Source organism: Aquila chrysaetos, chromosome 23 (assembly GCF_900496995.4).
Source record: "Aquila chrysaetos chrysaetos chromosome 23, bAquChr1.4, whole genome shotgun sequence".
NCBI lineage: Eukaryota > Metazoa > Chordata > Aves > Accipitriformes > Accipitridae > Aquila > Aquila chrysaetos.
Genome location: NC_044026.1, coordinates 20,521,688 through 20,542,751, shown reverse-complemented (window position 1 = coordinate 20,542,751; position 21,064 = coordinate 20,521,688). Strand labels below are relative to the sequence as shown.

The window sequence follows — 21,064 nt, the reverse complement described above, 5'->3', positions numbered from 1 at the left end:
TACAGGGCTGACAGCTTTATACAAGGTTATATAGAGAATTCCCTTCAGGGATGCAACTGGGATGCATCAAAATCAAAGCACGGCCCCGATGGGGATTATTTGCATGCCAGGAGTCCATCTCCTGTCTCGTACTGCAAAACTGAGTAAGCCCACGTGAGTGTAATCATTTACAGGGCTGGACCCAAAAGGAGGATGCATAATGACATATTGGCCTGAAGGAGAGGGGTCTGTTACCTGTTTGTCCCCTTCTTCTGTTCTTTTGTAGGAATTTTTTTCCAAAGTTGCATGTGGAACCTGAAATTTAACTCCATGGAGTTCTGCTGTAGTCCCGTAACGTACTTCACTGTCATTTTTCAGCGCCATAAACCGCGGCAGAGGCAATTCTTCATTAAAAGAGAGAAAAACTCAACTGAGACTACAGAACATTAAGAGTACTTTAAGCAGTATCATCTTGTAAAACCAATGAAAAGTTCATCTATAAAAGAGTACTATTTATATTTTGTAACATTTATAAATGTGGAGCTCCTGTGATTATTTTATGTCTTAATAAAAATGTGAAATGTTACACAAAACTACATTGACTAGCTTGATATATCATCTCTCCATGCAAAGAGAAAGAAATAAGCCTTGTGCACATTAGTAAAGCAAGTGGCAAACTCATTTCCTGCCTTCAAAACATTGTCTGTAATGAAAAGAATAGTTTCCCAGAGAAACTGTGGGACTGATGAATTAATCAGTCAGGATCACAGTATGCTCAACACTGCCATCATAAAAGGAACAAATTAAAAATGGTAGGGTTCAGAGATCACACCAAGGCCTGGTGAGACGACCATGTCAAAAGGTCCCATGTTGCATCTGCTCTGCAGGGCAAAAGAGTGACACTTTTTCACTCTTTAAGACAATTCATGATTATTTTGAAGAAACACAGTCGCAGTTTTGTGCACAGTCACCCTGAAAGATCAATACAACTAAAATTAACAGAATGCTCAAAACTGAGCAAAACCATACATCACCTCTGTAATATTTTACACCTACAGGTACTACCAGGAATAAAAAGAAATCAGTTGGAGTTTGGTGCATGTTACTCACCTCACTCTAAAGGCACTCATAAATTTCAAGAGAAAATGTAATTAACACTGGAAGTGTTTCAGTAACAGTAAGTAAACAGGATATCAATACAAGGACTGCAAGTACCCTTCTTCGCTCAAATTTGTCGATTATTTGCAGATGCTGGACTTGTAAAACATCCACAGTAAATCGCACTTATTTCAGGTTTCTAATTTAGTTTGCTGGGTTTTGTTGGGTTTTGGAGTTTGAGGTTTGGTTTTTTTTTTTTTCAAATTAACACCCTTAAAAAGGACAGCAATGCAACAGAGAGCACACAAGCTCTCTGTAAGGAACACTGTCGGACAAATCCAGGCTGCCCTGCTTCATCCCTGGTTTAAACTTCTCTGCCAGCAAGGCACCGAACCGAACCGTGCCACCTGCATCCCATCCCCTCCACTTGGTCAGGAGCTCTGCACCGCGGGAGCTCAGCTCACACAGGTCTGCTGGTGCTCGCCAGCCCGGCTTCCTCGCCCCGGGATGGGGCAGACCTGGGAACCCCCCCTGTGCCTTGTAACATAGGTGACTTCTACATTTCGCTGCCCTTAGAAGGGACACCAGAGCGGAAACTGCACTGGGAGCAGCGACCCGATTGCGAGGCTATGGGTAGATCCGGCCTTTCCTACCTCCTCCCTGATCTCACGGCTGGTTGCGTCGCTGCCTTCAGCAGGACGGTGGCAAGCACCCTTGCCCACAGCACAGCCTCACGGCACAGTTCGAATGCCTGCCTGGGATGTGGGAGCTAAGGGTTCAAACCTGTTCAGGCTCAAGCCCAAGTGAAAGGCGCTGTGTTTCGAAGCCTGAGCCCTGCTGAGGCAGAGCACCCGTCAGCAAGACAGAGCATGCATCACCAAGGCAAAAACATCAAGTTCCTTCCATTTAGTTGTTATCAAGGTTTCACAGCTAAAAGGGACCTCTTTCTCTTCGTTGCCTGAGTTTGATAAGCCTCTTTTAAGAAGCATCCTTCTCCACCAAAAATGGTACATTTAATATTACTGTCAATTTATTGGGAAGAACAAAGCTGTTTTAAGTTACATCTAATACACATTTTCATACCTACTGATAGGAAGCATTATGATTTAGTCACCATTACCCACTTATTTCAGCAGGATTATTTGCTAAAACAGATCAGTGTTGCAAGCTGCCCTGCACAGGGGGACCCCTGACCTGCCCATGCCCCCTGCAACATCCCTCCACCCGAAGCAGCTCCCACTCTGCACAGCTGTCAAGATTAGAGGCTGAAGGTGAGAGAGAAATGCATCCCTAGCACTGATCAGCTGTCACTCATGCCATTCCTTTGGTAACACCTCTTCCAGAGGGGGACGTCATCTCAGCTTTGCCACACGTGTAATTCAGCGCAATTTTCTACCAGTCACTTGGCAAATGGAACATTACCTTGTACTCTTTCTCTGCTCCTCAAAATACAATTGTTTCAAAGACAGGTTAGAAGAAAAGTTTACCACCACGGAGAGCTGACAAGCATTAAAGAAAGTGAGAAACAAGTGCATAGCACCGCAAGCAAAATTTGCTACTTACCATTCTTAATGCTCTCAATCCGTACTGGGAACCCTGACTGCGCTGCCGCGATTAACTTCAAAGCAATATAAAATTGAGCAGGACCAAAATAACCCACGCGCTTGGCTCCACAAACTTCTGTAATCTAAGAGAGAAGAGACACATTGTTGGTTAAATGCATTTCACTCTCACAGGGAATTTAAACACCTCTACATAAACAAAGAAAAAATTCTTTAAAAATGCAAAATGCTTCTTGTATTTGAAGTTTTCTACTAAGCATATTTGTTTCAACTCGGGATGTGGCTGTCTGATCACATTCCCCCTAGTGTATCAGAGATAGGTAGGTAGTTGTTAAGCTTTTCAGAAGCATTGCTATATCCTAAAACAACTTAGGGGTTTTCATACTGCAAAAGATTTTAATAGCAGGTAAAATGATAACTTGTTAAGTACACTGTCCAGTAAAATATTTCCATTGCAGAAGCTATGGTATTCACAGAAAATTGTACTTAGTATTAGCCCTTACAACAACAGTTCAGACAGTTACTGTAACTGGAACATAAATGCAACACAAGAAATGCCCCTTCGCACCGCTTGAGCAGAACGCTTTTCTGTGTGAAAAACTAACACGGTCTCAGCACTGAAGCTTAATTTCTATAGATACTTCACTGTTTGCTGTTCGCTTCACTCAGCCACCTCTATGAAACAAACAGCTCCACGTTCACACGCTCAGACAACAGCTAAACAAGCAACAGCTATCAGCAGGTTTTAAGCACAGGCGCCAATTCTCCCACGCCTGGAGCTCCCAGATGTTCACAAACAAACTTCAGCCAGGCACTGAGGTTAGAACGAAACCCCATTCACCCCAGACACAAAGGGAAGCCCCGAACTGTTTTCCTGAAAATACATCTAAATTAGCAACGTCTCCTGGCTGGCGAGGTGCATCGCCTGTGTGCGGGAAGACAGCAGAGCTGTGCCAGTTCTTCATAGGTAAGTGCTGCTCTCCAGGAAACCCTGTCCGTGGATCACTCCCAAGCTACAATGCATGACAGAAACTATTCCCATGTCATGCATATGAACAAATAGCACAAATGAATAGTCTTATTTTTTTCTGATTTATTTTTATACGTGTATATATACACACACATACACACACAGAGTGTCAAAATGTGATGTGAAACAATTACTGAAAAAACAAATGTTTTGGAATGGTAATTCTTACTACAAATAAAATGATCTTCAAGCAAAGTCCTTCTTCTCTGGATATGGCTTCTGCTTTGACTGAATGAGCTCTGGCTTCCCTCTCTTGCTGCGAGTTTTCGAGATACATCTTGTGATCAAGGAATTAAGCCATGCATCAAGCAGCTTTCTTTTCTCTTACTGCTTGATGAAAAGGGAGGCTGATTCTCTGTATGAGGACAGCTTCAATTAACCAGTGCCATTTCCTTTCCTCTACATATCTTTTTTCGGAAGTCACTCTGGCCTTTTTTTATTTTTTTTTATCCCCACCCCCCACCCCGTTGCGGGCCTTACTTCTTTTATTTTCTGGTGGGAATGCAGGGCACTTGGCACGTGCCCGAGATGAAGAGTGCTGAAGCACGATTAAAAAAATCGGAGTGTGCCGGGGAGGAAGGAACAGGTGGAGGGAACTCCTTGGAGGAGAGCTGCGCCCCGGCCGGGGCACGGGAAGGAGCCAAGCCCATCGCACCCACCTCCGTGGATAGCACTACACAGACCCCAGCGGTGCAGAGGGCTCCCCGCTGCCACAGGGAGCGACGCCGTCCACTGCAGGGTCCTGCTGCACCGGTGGGTCCCCTGACAGCATCTCCTGGGGTCCCGTGGCCGGAGCTGACACCAGAGGTGCATGCCCGCAGTGCTGCGGGAGCACCGCCTGCCTGCATGCCCGCGGCGTGGGCATGCTGCCGGGACAGCTGATCGCAGGACTGGCACCGTTTGGAGAAGGCTGGGCAGATCATCGGTGCCATTTCTGACCTCCAAAGCAGGCTCCTTCCTTGCCCCTGGATGCTCCTCGTTCACTCAGTCCTGCCGCCCACACCTCCCACTCCCGCACCGTCCTTCCCCACCAGCGGCCCCGGCTCTGTCTGACGCAGAGGCACGGAGCACAGCCGACGCGGTTCGACCCGGGACACGGAGCCGCGGCCCAGCCGGCTCCCCACGGGCGCAACCGCCCAGCCACGCCAGAGCCCGACGGCTCCGGGGTCGACACCGCTGTGGCAGGCACGTGGGAAGCCACTGGCCGGGGGCTTGCTGTGCCTCCCAGGCTGACAAATTCAACAGCCTGGGGAGAAGCAGACTGAGAAGGGGCACAACCAAGCTGAAATTCAGTCTGGGTACGCAGCCCCGGTTCGTTAGGGGAGACGTTTCTTATACGAAGGCCTGCACTGCTTCCAAAAGCTGGGCCCCCGCCTGCACCCGGGCCCTCCCACGGCGGGGCGCGGGTGCTCACCTCCGCCGTGACCCACGGACAGCGCCAGCAGGGCAGCCGCCACGGCACGAAAAGGGCACACAAAATCCCTGGGTGTACGAGCGGTGTACCCCAGAGGGGTTTTCCTCTTGGGCTGCTTTCCTGTCATGGCACCCTACGCCCTGCAGCGTTACCGTCATCTGCCTTTCCTCTCGCGGGCTGCCGGAAGAGGAAGCACTGGGCAACTGGGACTTTCACAGAGGGATTTGTGATGCTATCATCTTCCTGAAAAGACACCGAGAGTTAATTTTCCATATCTTTTTCTACACTTTGAAATATTAAGGTCGCTGAATGCTGTAAATGCTGTGCTTCCTCCTGATACGGAAACATGAACGTTTTATTCTGATCGAGCAGACTAAAAATTTTTATCGAGGATACACTGTCTCTCAAAACTACAGTGTTCCTTCTCAAGCACACTTATAGCCAGCCAACCTGAAACTGCCTCTCTCTAATTTTGCTCTTTGGTGGTAACAACAGAAATATATTTTGTAGGCGCAAGCTCCTCTGTGTTATTTGTGCAATTAAATCCTGATCTCTTCGGTAACGGCCCACAGCAAAAGATGCAAGCTGACAGACTAGCCAAATTTATTGCACAATTAATTGTAGGTATTCATATAGATTAATTGCAGGTACAGGCATTCACTCTTATGAAGTTCCTTGTACAGTTAAAGGAGAGGGCCTTGGGTTCCTTCCAGACAGCATTTCATACTGCAGCATCAGGACCCGGCTTAGAGCCGCTAATGGGAGCAGACCCTCTCTCCAGCAACCGCAGAGGTAGGTGGCAGATTAGCCTTTTATCCAAAATTAATTACTCAGAATATGCTGCTTGCTCAAATTTCCACAGCAGCTTAAACTGAATACTACATTATTTTTTTGTTTTCCGGTTTTACCTTTCGCAGAGTCAGTGCACATAGCCTCTTGATGGCCAGATTACATTTAGTGATATACAATACTGAAATTAAGCTAGTTTGTGTGATATACTACTAAGAGTTTCCAAGATCCATATGAATTAAAGGCATTGTATATGAATGCGACACACTGTTTTTTCAAGCTGAAACTAGACTGTTTCTGAAACTATCGCCTGAAATAGAGGGGAAACATCAGTTCTACTTTCATTCAACTGATGTTTAAAAACAAATTCTTTCTATCCTGTCCTGTTGTCAGTTCGGGTTGCATACTATTCAGCAAGCTAGCAAGGAAAGAACTGGTATTTTCTATTAGTGCACTGCTAAACGGACACACATGTAAATCAAAACAACTTGCATACCTTGATACTTCAAGGGATTCTAATACAGAACTATTGACAGCCAATTTTCATTGCAATTTTTTTTTTAATTCTTCAGCAGAAAACTGTAATCCTCCAGTGACAGCTGAATATTGAAGAAAAGTTTAATGAAGAACATGTTGGAAATAATTTTTCATGGTGGCAGGTTACAGATGTTGCTTGCCAAATCTAACCTCAGGATGATAAACAGGATTAGTCAAAAATTGATCTATTCAATGGTTCACGAGGCAAGAACACAATGCTGAGTGAACTAAGTTTAAATTTACTGCAAGGCGTAATTGCTTATATGAAACAATTTCAAAAGTCATTTGCAAATTAAGGAAAAAAGTTCATTTCACAAAACATGTGAAAACAACATTTCTCGGAGAAGGATGGAAAGCTGTAGTGTCTAATCTCGTGCTTGTTCTCAGTCAGTCCTGGAACAGCACCTCTCAGTTCAATTGGATTTCAGCAGGTAGCCTTAAAACACACGTTCTGTACACAAATCACACCACCTTCCCTATCAAGCAGCCATAAGAAAGGGAGAGCAAGATCTAGATGCCTGCACACCCTTCTGACAGCCCAGAAGTTTTTCTATGGTTATAAAAATATATACTTTTTTTTTTTTTTAAAGAAACAGATCTCCAACTCATCAACATTAAAATTTAAAATGTAGCTACAAGCTGTTTTAAATGTAGCTGGAAGAGTGGCTGTTTTAAATTACCATTCTCCATGCGAACTTCTAATAGAAAAGCTTTACATCTTGAGATGCTGGAACACAAAGCAGATTTTTATATTTATTATCCACTCACTGCTCTGCTCGATCGGCTGACAGCTAGTGTTATTTTTGTAATTGCTCCTTGAAGACATCCCACATGAAGCAGCTTTTCCCAGCACAATCTGACACTGTTCCAGCTCTCTCCAGTTCTCTCCGAACAAGTTTCCACTGCAGTCTCCAAGAGCACTGACCTCTCAAACACCCTGGGCAGGTCTAATTTAGATTGCAAGAGCTAAACTTCAGTAACTGAACATGAGCCGAGAGCTGAAGTTTGTTTTCCATAAGTAGAAAAAGAGCTAAAATCAGAAACAACTATTCCATAATCCTATGAACAGGCTGAGATGACCATCCTGCAGCCTCAAGGGAAAGGTTTTCAGCTGTAAGGCAACAGTAGAGCTGGGATTTTTGCTTTTTCATTTAGCCATTAATGCTGCTATGGCATCCTCTTTATCTAGCTGGCACACAGTTTTTGTCTGTTCTGCCCCCCTGTTGCTGCCTGCCACATAGATTGTCACTGCTTGTCATTCGTGGGCAAACCCAGCCCAAAGGCACTCAAACCTCTCTGCAGGTTGTGAGACCCTGCAAGGAACATGTGTAAGCTGAACGCACATTCAACTCATTCGGAAAGAAAAAGAAAATGAGCACCCCTGCCTCCTACGTTAAAGGAAATTTTCTCACTGCACCTTCCATCTCAGTCCAACCCCAGAAAGCACAATTTTTTCACTTGTCCTTGCTCAAGCCATAATGAGGTAGAAAGATTTTCCAGTTCATCGACTGCCTCCGCGTTTTAAGGAACATGTTGAAAAGCTGCTGCCGTTACCCGATGCACCCCTCAGCCAGCGCTCTCCGGAGAATGACCAGCTGGGACGCCACAGCTCAGACCTCAACCACGGAGCAACCCCAGGCTCCCTTCTGGATCAACCACCCTCATACAACTGTTTCAAAGACAAATATTTGCAGCAGTTGCTTATCAACAGCTTATCTCAAAATTGTGTCATGCATCTGACCCACTTTACCCTTTTTTATAAATATGTGTTTACAGAGCCTTTGATCTACTTGTTACACACAAGTTTTGCTACATTCTTAAACAGGTATTTCTTTCTGAACAGATCATTGTTCAGATATCTGTAACGCTACTTGGAGCCCAGGCCTATGTATCTCTCTCTTCATTATTTAAAGTAAGAAACACCACATCCTGGATCCAGTAGGATTACTGCCTGGGAAGGCCATAGGAAGAGGAACATGCTGGAGCAGTTACGTACCCAGCTGTACAGAGGAAGAGGCTCTGCTATGGATTAGGTTCTTTAGCCCTGCTCCTCCATATCAGTGGTATTTCTGTAACTATTTATTTTATTCTGTGATCTTGTCTTTTAAAAACAGATGTTTTATCTATTTTAGACTTTTTTAAACATCATCTGAAATGCTTACTAAAAATCTAGCTGTTTTGAGCAAGCAGGGTTCCAACATCTAAAACAAAAGGAACTTAAACCAGCTTAGTTTATGGCACACAAGACAACACTACATAGTACATTTTTAAAGACCTAACTACAAAACATTCTCACTCACAGCTACTGATGAACTGCCAAAGCTTAGCAACTTCAGTTAACTCGGTGATAAAAGCAGCAGAGAGCAACCACATCTGTTAGCCAAAAACCTGCCGATAGCACCGCCAGGGTTTCCCCGAATTCCTACTCCTGGCACAACCCAGAACTGTTCACATCTGCATGCACCGGTGCAACATGGGCCATCGCACCTTTGCGCATCTAGGGGGAAAGCACTGCACTTCAGGAACAGGGAAACACTTTTCCAACAGCTCCAAGCAGAACATTTTATGCCAACACCGAGAACTACAAGGATTATGATTCAGTGTACACTTTTGTGCACATACATGCACGCAGCCATGGATAGAACACATGAAACAAACACTAAAACCATTTTCAAACAACTCTAAGTCTCACAGTGAAGCCTAACAGAAGTATTTTGTATACTAGAAAAAGTCGATTCCTGAGCAGAGGTTAAAAAAACAAAACTAACCCAAACACAACTGTTTTCAACCAGTAAAGAGTCTTGTGACCAGGCAGGGCAGGAGCAGGGCAGTCATACTTGGTCAGTGCAAGGGTCGGTCAAGTCCTCTCTTGTACCTGACAACAGGCAGCTGCAGACACCTACAGAAACTCAAGCATGCAAATCATGCAGTACTTCTCTTCAAATAGGAAGACTGGCAATGCCAGCATACCGCAAGTTACAAGAAGTATTGATCTGAATTGTGCAGCTACCAGGACATGTGAATCAGCATAGTTAATCAAAAGATTTCAATTATTAAGGAGTGTTGGCTAGAAAAACTCTGCCAAGGAATAAAGGCTGCTGATGCATGCTAATATAAGCGCTGAAGTATAGCTGAAAGAAATCCCACCTCCTGTGCTCAACCTTTTGTCTTTAAAATACAAACGCGAATGAATCTTTTTATCTGCTTGTGACATGGAAAAGGTGGACACTTTCATCTAATGTCAGTCTTATTGGGATGTTTAAGAACACCATTCCTGAGAAATGTCTGACAGTCTCCACACCAAGTAAATTATTTTCACAATAGCAGTGCCTACAGAATTAGGTCAGAGGTTGTTATATACATTTGCTGATCTGTCATTCTGTCTTTGCTTTGAAAGAAAAACCTAGCATCACCTTCACTAAAGGCATGCCTTTAGGAGTGTGTAAAAAAGCCTGCAGAGGTGAAAGAGATGAATCAAATTATCTTCAAAACCTCCTTGGCTTTTTCTTCTCACTATTTGGAAAATGAATGCTCCAAGAACAGCATTTATCCACCTAAAATTGTTCTAGCTGTGTTTCATATTCACTAGTTTGCATCAAATTGATATGAAAAACTATCCAGGTCAATAAATACAGCTTGTGCCAATAAATCTGTATAGGATTCTGAGTAAAATTTTAATAAAGCTTGTAACACATGGAACACAAAAATAAAAAGCCTGAAAACAGGTTACTCCAGATTTAAGAACTTGGCATAAGGATACCAACAAGCAATATGGATTTTTATAGAAGTATTAGTCCACTTATTCACTGAACTGCTTCACATTCTTTGAAGGTAATCAGTTCCTCAGCATCTGGATATGGAAATGCAGACATTGAGCAGGTCATTCTCTGAAATGCTGCACAAACAGCCTTGCCAAAATCACTATTAAGACCTAAAAACCCATGGAAATCTGCAGAGTACACAGAATTGGGTTATGGATGTTTTATCTGCTTTTCAAATCTTACTGTAGAAGCAAGGGAGTAAGCATAATGTCCCAAGTAAAATGGCAAGTACAGAGCTGTCACGCTGCCCCATCCAAACAAGTAGATTGCAAGAAGCTTCCACAGGGCTTATCCAAATTTCTTCTGATGCAAGTCCCAGCCAAGAGCATTTCAGTCTCTTGGACATGAGACTTAAGTTTCATAAAGCCTATCCTACACATGGTTAATACTAAACATTTTATACATTGCAAATATGCTTCTTTAAAGGCACTAGTCATTCCAAAGATTTCTGTTCATTTTCCTGCTCACCTCTTCTCATCCAAGGACGTATCTAGGGACATAACACAAAGAAGGTCCAGGATGTGAGAGAAGAGAACCCAGACCCTCCAACTCTTGCCTGCTCAGTGGAGACATTATCCTGAACCCTCTTACAATGTCAGTTGCTTGTAGGTAAGCGGAGCTTGATGGCATCAGGATCTAACTATCCACACTGGAATTTGGCCAGTGCTGGCACTGGGCCAACTGAAATGCACATCTGTTCCTAAAACTTTCATTTTCTGGAGGCTGAACTGAAAATAGTATCTAAACATTACTAGTAGTGAAAGTGAATAGAGAGTTCCTCTTTAGCTCAAGTGGAAATGCCGTGTTTTGCACAGGAGCTGCACCAGCACACTGCAGGAATGAAAATACAGGATGATCACAGGAACATTAAAGGACAATGCTATTTTTATCAAGGACAGATTTTAGGGAAAGGTAGTATATCCTTGTGGTTTTAGCATTTTAGACCACTTCAGCAACCAAGCCGTTAATTTATTTCAAGGAACACTTTACACAAGCAGCACTTTGATTAGCATATTTTCATCTTGAGAGTACATCTTCACTGACTTAAAATACGGCACTTGTTTATAAGCTTGAGTTCATTATTTAGAATGACATTTATTATGATCTCCAATGTATTTCAATATGCTTGTTTTTTAAAATCCATTCAAAACACTGTGTATATATATATATATATATGAAACTGAAATTAAATGTAACTTGAAGCTCAGCCTTAACAATCAAAGCTTTGTAGGAAAGGTTTCTGCAAGCTGTCCAAGCCTTTTTTATAAAAGGAAGAATGGTCTCTCCATTGCTGCAGTTCAGATCTGGATTAAAACACATACTCTGAGTTTGAAAAAAAAAAAAAAAAAAAAAAAATTGAAAACACTGAAATTTTGTAACAGAGCACGAAGCCATTTATAATGCAGGACTCCTCAAGCCAGCTTAAAAACATTTGACTGAATCTTGCAGTTTGTTATTCATACAGAGAATCCTTATCCTACCTTTTGTCAAATTTCAGTCTCTTAACAGTTTGCCACAGACTGAAAAATCAATTTTTTCGGGGGAAAAAAAAGAAATCCCCACTGGTTTGGACTGCAGTAATTTTGTTTGTTGAAGTCGAAATTCAGTTTGAGTATTACTCATACAAAACAAATGTGTATTACAGAAAAATCCACTTCATTTTTATACATCATGAAATGTTGTTAGAGAGCATTTACCTTACCCTCTGAAGAAGCTAACATCAATTCTTTGTTGTGACTTATTCTTCAATAAATGAGATAACTTACAAAGCTCAGCAATACAATTCTGTTTTGTTCTCATGTTAAAATATCATCATAAAAAGCTTTGGTATAAGTAACAGGGTTTGTGAAAACACATCCCCATCACCCCAAGCTTGCCAGTCTCACCTAAGGCACAAAAAGTAACCTGAAGCGTCTGGAAAAGTGACAAGCTTTGAGCTTAGGAGTAAGGAGATAACGTCTCCTGTGGACATACCGTAACGTTTTATGAAAAGACAAATCAAAATATCTTCTCAAATTCAGAGACTCTTTTAGCACCTAAGAAAAAACAACGGAAACAACTACTAGATAAAAGCTAAAGTCAAAGTACAATGAGGAAAACAGGCAGAAAGGCATGTAATCTCCTCTGCAAATGTATAAAAATTAAGTGCTATCAGAAGTCTCTTGATACTTCCACTGTTAAACTCAAGCAAAGGCTACCGAAAATATGGACCTTTTCAGTCAAATCTTTCTTTTCTCATTCGATGGCAATGTTTAAAGACTTAATTCTGTCTGAGTACACTGCATTGCTAGGGGCGAATCCCAGAAAACAAAGCTATTTTAACTTGCCATTACAGGACTACAGAGGTCTACAGGACTGCCTGCAGACAGTACTGTAGTATGCTTCTGCTGCCTCTACAACAGCTGCCTCATTATTTCCCCATTTCTTTGCAACTATAACAAGGAAATACTTCAGGAGTTTCACTCTCAGATGCTATGCCAGGATAACTTTACGATCTGTTCCATTTGTAGGCGTTTTCACAGCTGAAAGCATACCAAGAGCAACCGACAGCAAACCTCATGACAATTACTGTTATCTTTACATATGCAGGCAAAAACATTTCTCTATTTATTTTGGAAAGCGAACAGCCTTTTCTTCTCAGCGGGTGCCCTTCTACTTGTTGATGGATGCAACCCCTCCCACCACCACTGCAGTCCTGATGCACCCAGTCGCATGTCTCAGACAAATTAGATGTAAATAAATTCATCTCTGATCATAATCAAACAAGGCAGCTCACTCACTTCCCCTCTGCACAGGGACAAGACACTCGGACGCTGAGCCCCATGGGCCATGGTTTAACTCACAGTAACATCCATGGGATCAAATCGTTGTAGATGTGGGTTGTAGATGACAAGAGGCTGAACACAGAGGATACCTAAAGTTGACTAGAAAGATTACAGAAAAACAGCTGACGTTTACATTTTTACATTTCAGTGGTGGCTCACATCATTACAGTACAAGGCCCATGAGGAAATGACAAATCTTTCGGCTTTGCAGTTTCCGTGTAAACATGAATTTCTGCTGTTTGAGATCTAGTACACAGGATTTTACCCCAAACAACGAGATAGTCTGGGAAACTAAAAAGCCATAGGCAGAGATGGCTGAGACGCAGTCACTCCGGCTGCTGGGAGAGGCAGTAATCAAAACTCTCCTCTCGGCCATCGTCAATGTTTTACCTCATTTTGGCCAAGCTCTTACAGCCACAAGCAGCAGAAGCACTGACGACTGCAAGCGCGTTGAGCTGTCCTTCAGGCTTCCTCCCACAAACTCTTACAAAATCCTTATCCAAAGTTCAAGAGACACCCGCTTCTCTTTCCTGCTCTGCCAGCGCTGAAGCCCTTCCACAACGGCCTGGGCAGCGCAGGGGACAAGCGGCAGGGCAGAACCCGAAAGCGCCGGCCCAGCTGCAGACCTTCCCCCTCCGCGGGTTCACGTCCCCCAGTGAGGGTTTTCAGAGCAGACTGGAAAGCCCCTCACTTGCAGACAAAGGGTCAGACAAAGGGTTAAAGCAAACGTTGCTCAGCTTTGCTCTAAAAAAAGTATGCATTTAATTGATTCAGCTTTCCCGTGACTTCTGGGACAAACCCTTTAAAATGCCGGAGAGGTAACCGCCTTCAACAATTAGTGAAAGAAATAAGAGCAGTCTTTAAAAATAAGCAGAGGTGGTGACCCTAAATGGAGCTGAAATCTGAGTTTTCTGCAGCTGTGCTGAGCCGTGGATAGGCTGCGAGACCACCATTAGCTCCAGCCACCCACGGGATCGGCAGGCCACCCTGCCGAAAACCCACTCGGCACTGCCACGGCTGGTTCCCAGGGAAGGCAGGCAGCCCGGGGCCAGGGCAGAGGGACAGGCAGGCTCTGGGGGCACCTGCCAGTGCTTCCATGCGCAGGGCATTCCCAGGGCACGCACCTGGGAAACATTCCTGGACCCAACGGAAATACAGTGACCCAAACCCGACCGGTGACTGATACGTAGCAGAGCTGGCCAAAAAACTAGAGCAGCAAAGTTATTAGCTGCAGGTTTCTGGATTTCACTGCAGAAAGCCTGGCACATGGATCAAAGCAGGATGGCCTCTCCCATACAAGACTTGGTTCGCAGCAGGATTTTTCTACAAGACAAAACTCAAGTTAATCCCTCTGGGATCTATTTGTTTTCAGTGGACCTTGGTTCCAGTAAAGAAAAATAAGAATAAAGCTTTTCTTATACATTGATGTCTAACATACAATTTATATCATTCACCTTTTATCACCAGATTTTTTAACTCTGGCCAGTGCAATACAGATAAGTGCTTAAACATTCAGTTCAGCAACACCTTTAAGCTTGTTTCCATTAGCCTCTCCTCCCTAACCTTCAATTTCTTAAAACAACTGTAAGACCCAAATATCACGATATGCAAAAGTAAATAATACACCACTTAAGAATCACAGCCCTCTTGCAAAAAATCTTTCATAGCACTACACAAAGAGATTATTATACAGCATTAACTTTTAGCAACATGGGTTTAAAGATTCAGCAAACTATTTTGCAAAACTACTCTCACTTTGATTTTATAAGTGGTTTTGGATTAAAAAAAAATTCTGTACATTAAAAAAAAAGGAGACCAAAAGTCATACACAGTGCTTTAAATTATGTCTTTTCCAAAGTCCCAGAGGGAGCAATTGATGAAACTTGTTTTCCAAGTCTTGGTAGCAGAGTGAAGATTTGTGCAATTTAAAATTAATTGACATGTTATTAGGAGCATTTCACTCAGTTGAAATGGGCATAATTCACTGACAGAGAGGTAAGTCTGGAGTGAAATTCTGTAAAAGAATTTTCTAACCACCAGGTCAGTGGCAATTCGTGCGGAACAGCTGAGGCTGGTTCACTCTGGAAAGACAGAAGTCACTAATGGCACAGCCTATTTCTCATCTATCACAGATGCATCACACATCACTGCCGCAGCAATTTCTGCCCAACCCTTCTCTCTCGTCCTCCGATAAAGATAATGATAGCATAATTTGCGAGAGACTGCCAAAAATTGCTTTGGACTTCGAAGACTTCCATCAAATACTGAAAGTATCTTTGTAACAGCCCTTTTTCCACACAGGGTATCTGCTGCAGCGCGCCAGGGAACTGCACAGGCGTGCACAGCTGAGGGGAGCAACCCAATGGCTGAGATTTGCAATAGGTATGCAAATCCCTGTTTAATTTCTAAGCTCTTGGCACAACTTTCAACAAACAATTGTGGCTCCAAATAGCAAATTAATAAGGAAGAACTTAACACGCTGGGCAGAGAAAAGACTGCTGATTTATTTGACTCTGAAGAGATGGGTAAAATGGAGAGTGACCCGTCGCTGGTATTGCATGCTGATTTAGGATCTCCAAAGCCACTAACAATCACTGCAGGACACATATACTACTATCTGCAAAGCAGGAAGGAAATGTCCAATAATATCTTAGTGATTTTCTTCTAGTAGTGGAAACCTGACACACACCAATTTTAAGAAAGATTTTCACTCTTTTCTACATAAAACACTACAACTGTTTCAAAAATAATTCCTCTGTCTGTGCTTCCTCCTCCTACACATTTACAAGTAACACTTTGCCATTTTTGCACTAAGCAAATGAAAGCTATCCCTGCTTTTCCTTTCCACGGGCCAATTTGATAAGGATATGAGCATAGCTATTTGCGATCTAGGTCTCATTTCACACAAGGTACATGAGCTAGCACTTATCTCTAAGCCTGCAAGAAATCCTCCTGCAATCAAACAGGACAATTCACAAACTAAGCATCACCCATGTTTGGCTAATATTCAACACAGGGCGATAAATCTGCATTTGCCTTAGGAAGACAGCTCCGTGATTTTCTTCACAAAGCCTGTTGTGCCGCATGCTCAGTATTTACAAACTGCTCTAGTAATGGCTATAAGTAATTATTTTGCATGGGTCCATCGTTCAAGGAAGAGGAGCTTAGCAGAGATGCACTGGGAAAGAGTGGGATGCACTGGGAAAGAGTGACTGCATACCAGTTTCACCCGTGGCTGCCGCTAAAGAACCTTCTCCAGCTCTTGGCACAGTGGCATGTGCAAGAGGAGCTCACAACATATCTGAAATGCTAAATTATTCAGAGTTTCTCAATTCTTTGGTCTTAATGCAACAACTAACAACATGCGTATTTTAATATACTTCCATTATTAGGACATAACACAGCAGGCAAGGTATTTAAAAATATTAGCTGTGAGGCTTTTATGACTCTTTCATAGGACTTTCTGGAGTTAATCTAGAAAAACAAAAAGACATCTGTACACATTACTACATATTAGAATAAAAAGGATTTGTAAAAGCTTGTCACATGCAGCTTTCCTAAGTATCTGGTCATTTTTAGCATTACTTTGCTTCGGTATTCAAAATTAAGCCTATGCACCAGGACAGTGAATGAACTATTTAGCAATGATTTTTCCTTTCAACTGCTTTATTTTCTTTCTTGTTCTTTAACAGTGGTAAGTTTTATATTTAGGCAGAAGTCTTTAGGCAAATTATTGCTTAAAGTAAATGAAAGCTGAATACCAAAACCCAAGCTTGTGTTGTGTGCCAATTCATGTCTTAGAGGCAGCAGCCTCTCTTCCTTCTCCTAACCCTCTGCCTTATATTTTGCACAATTTCTGCACTAAATGAAACAGGAGTCCTGCAGAGCAAATAGTTTATCATGCAATGAAACCCTATAACATGTTCACAAAAGGGGGCCAAAGTGCAGCAGCTTTAAAAAGAGCAAAACCACAGAAGACTTTTAATACATTTATATTTTAGTAAGCACGTACTCTTTGTATGACTGAGCTAGAAATTCTTTTCTTCTATAAGAGCTGTACAATTCAAAAGATTTCTCTGAGATTCACATTGAACAGCCCCATGTGAATTCACTAGGAAAGCTCATGGGCTGAAACCCCCCAAGTTTCTTAACTGCTTTGGTAGTTTGGAGCCTAACTGAGAACAAGCAAAAGCATTAGTACTTAACAAATATATACTCTTTCCCCTATTTTCCTTGCCTAAACCATTTAAACTCCTGCGAGTGCAGGAACCGCTTAAGCTTTTAATTCCCTCACTGCTTTTGCACAGGAATCTGTTGGCTTAGTAGACTTACAACAACCACTTTGTTAAGCATGAGAAGCAAGATAACAAGGAAAGTCCTATTCTCAATATCCCCCTTCACTCCGGTCCCACCTAACAAATATTGCTCTACCTACCTGGCTGCTGTCTGGCAAGAGGGCTGCTACAGAAAGTGCCATCAACTTGGGATGTCTCAAGGTTTATTTTACAGTGGGAAGTTAAATTTCAGATGTTCTTATTATTGACAGCTTACAGATAGCAAGTTTAAATGTAATAGAAAATATTTAAATAAAACAGAAAACACATTATTGCTACATTTCTTCACTTGAAATCTTTCAACTGTGGCTTAGTTTGATTTTGCTGTTGAAACTAGGTCTTCAGTCAAAGAGCAGGAGTGTTTTTTCCACACGTGTGAATACTTAACTTTAGACTGCATTTCATCACTGGGTTTGGGGGTAGGCGGAAGGGAGGAAAGAGGGGAAGAGGAGTTGAGGTAAGATAGCTTTTTTTTTTTTCCTCTCCTTACAAGTTGCTGGGGCTTGTATAGGGGTGGGGGAGAAATGCTAGTTTTACATCTCTCCTTCCTGTACGACTGAGTAACTGAAAAAGTACCTCCATCCATGTCCTGCTTCTCACCACTGTTGCGGGCTCACTGCTGATGAGCACAAACGGGAGTTTTGTCTTTCTTTAACTTCTTAGCCACACTAACCTTCTAAGAAAACTGTTTTCTAACACACGTACAAAGCATTTTCAGCCTCTAGAAACAACAATTGTTTCAAGCAGAAAAAAGCTGAACACTTACCCACAAGCACTTTTTCCTTCGGAAAACAAACCAGTGTATACATATTTTGTAACATCTGAAAGACTCTCAGGTTTTACAGAAAATGCTGCATCAAGGTAAAATGATTTTTAAAATAATCTGTGCTATGATGTTAAGTTCTGAATTAAAACAACTTGCCTGCTCTAACTAGTAAAAAGAAAATTAAACACAGCACTGTGCATTACGCAATTAAAAAAATCTAAAGTTCCTAATTCTCTGAGAAGTTTCTGGTGAGTACAAATTCTTAAAATATTTGGGGGGGAAGAAAAAAAAAAAGCCTTTTCTCAACATGTATGGCAGATACACTGCATAAACTCACTACAATTTCAAAACCATGTTTCAAATAATTCTGAATCTCTGCACTGTATGTACCTTACTAGCACAAAGGAGATTAAATACAGCTTTGAAGAACCATATGCCTGTAAATTCAGGTGATCTTGAGGTACATACAAAACCAGGATGATTTTAATGCTGATAAATGAAGACAAACTGTGCTACCTTTTTCTCCCAAATAAACAGTGAGAAGTATATAAATCTACTGTTTATTTGTATCTTCCTATGCAAACTATCACAGAAAAATTGTGACAATTGCAAATGTTTCATTAAACAGCAAAAGCATGCAAAATACCACAAAAATAATACGAACAGTTTGGGAATAAAAATTTAAAAAATTATTTTTTCAGAAAAATAACTGATTTCTTAAAATAGCCATGCCCTTTTAGAAACCTGTTTGTTTACCTGTACGTTTCATTCTTCCAGATTCAGGTATACGGAAAACCTTTTGTTCACAATGAACAAGTCATGTAAAAATGATCCATTTAAACTACAGTTTATAATGGAATATATTTGTATTCTGTACCTTTCTTTTTAATGTCACAATATTTAGGCACCATACCCTAGGCTCTCATTGTTTTTAAATCCCTCAGAACTGCTTTCATAATAATAATTCTCACAACGCTGAAAATCTTTGGCGCCATACTTCAATGTCAAAGGGAATTAATTCAAACTGAGAGAATACAAAACCTTTTGCCCTTTTAAATAAGAAATTTTAATGAGGTATACAAATGTACTTATTGCACATCAAGGGTACAAATTTAATTCAGATTGTGTAAGAATACCATATTTATTTTTTTCCAGCTTGCTAAAAAAGCTAGAGGCATTTCCATGGAGTATTAACCTTAAAAATCTTGACACTCCTCACAGGAAATTGATTTTCTACAAAAACTTTGGAAAGGATTCGACTTGGATTCCTGCGCAAGATATTTACAGTCCTTTTAGGTCCAAACCTACAACACGGCCCACATATGAGAGCACAGCATATAAGAAACCAACACATTGAACGAGTTGGCGTCAAATGAAACTTTGCAAATAGAAGTCCCAGAGGAGCAGAACAGAAGGTAACAAAACAAATTCAAGAGTTTAACATTTTTTATAAGTCTCCTTATTAAGCATTCTGTAATGAAATTGTTTTCCTGGTAATTGCTGATCTTCTGTAAGTCTTGACAGACATGTAAGATGGCAACAATCCAACTTATCTTGCCCCCATGAGCTTAATATATGGCTCATTTTTCCAAGGAATGAATAAGAAACAAGACGTTTACTGTGAATTAATTCCCTTTGGGGGGGGGGGCGGAGGGGGGGGGGGGTTTTGGTCGTGTGTCCTGTCCCCCCCCCCCCCCTCCCCGAGTGGTGCCAATATTTCCAACTACGGCCCTTTAAAAACTGGTCTCTCATAGCAGGCCTTCTTTTCTGGTTCACAGCCAAGGTTGGCTTCAGGGGCAAAGAGCATACGTGACCACGAGAGGAAGCCACTAGCAGTAGGAACCATGTTTTTAAAACTGGAATGGAAAGGAAAGGAAAAAAACACCACTGGCAAACACACCATGCAATACAATCCACCATTTCAACACACCTGTAGGAACTCTAACTTCAAGCCTGCCTTGGTGGAAACTAAGATCTTTTTACAAACCTCAAAATCCTCATGAATTCTCTACGTGTTAACCTGCTGGGGCGAGGAGATGGTCTTGGGGCAGGCAACCCCCCCAGACACAATTCGCTGATGGACAACAAAGATCCTGCAGTTGGTAGTTGTGTTTTGGCTGCCTTCGGGGTCACGGTCAGCAGCACCGTCCGGGCACACAGCAGACCCGGGATGGGTGGCACAGCCCTGTCCGTAGGGAGGACCTCTCCCAGCACCGCAGTTCCCCGGAGCCTTTGAAAACATTCCGGCCTGCCTCAGGTGCAAGGGAGTCCCCGCTCAGAGCCCCAGGGAAAGCTACAGTGAAATTCCTCCTTTGAAGAATCACGCCCATATGGCTTTTATTCTTACACCTGACGTGACCGCTTGTACTGTTACCTATCTTACTAGCAAATGCTACCTCAAGATTCTTGAAGAAAAATTTTCTCTACTTTCATTTTCCCAAGACTCACCGCAGAAATGTCCAAACGTGTAAATGACAGTTTGCAACGTTAAACTAAATAGAGGCACAATAACGGTTGGCTTGAAAAGGGAGATGAATAATCTGTTATTCATATCCTCTGCAGACAGGCCATAAACAAAGTAAGGCTTAAAAACAACCTTCTTGAAACTAAAGGTAAGGCAGCAGTAGAGTACATTGCCTATAAAAGTTACAGAGTTATCACCAGGGATTAACAAATTCCTCAAGAATAACACATAAACGGGATTTTGCTGTGGGCAGGAAAGGGTGTCTAGGGATGGTCCGAGGTCCTTTCCACACCTGTAGATAATCCAGCCTCCTTTAAAGATGAGGCTGATGGGATCACACAGCACCAAACCCTCTCCCCAATACTCTTCATAGTCCATTAGCTTTTGTATCCATTTGGTTTGAAAGAAGGGCAGAGGTGTCAGAGAAAAGCACTTCCCTGCCTCT

The 21,064-nt window shown here is 42.2% G+C and overlaps 1 protein-coding gene across 3 annotated transcripts in view; it reads right to left on the bottom strand.

Moving 5' to 3' along the window:
• The window catches only part of REPS2 (RALBP1 associated Eps domain containing 2), a 102,500-nt gene that overhangs the window by 64,815 nt on the left and 16,621 nt on the right, over nucleotides 1-21,064 (bottom strand). For all 3 annotated transcript variants that reach the window (XM_029998971.1, XM_029998973.1, XM_029998972.1), the window contains exons 2-3: nucleotides 2,641-2,764; nucleotides 235-383 (exon numbers count right to left, since the gene is read on the bottom strand). In XM_029998971.1, coding sequence (XP_029854831.1) covers nucleotides 235-383; nucleotides 2,641-2,764 — 273 coding nt within the window. The remainder of the gene's footprint in view (nucleotides 1-234; nucleotides 384-2,640; nucleotides 2,765-21,064) is intronic.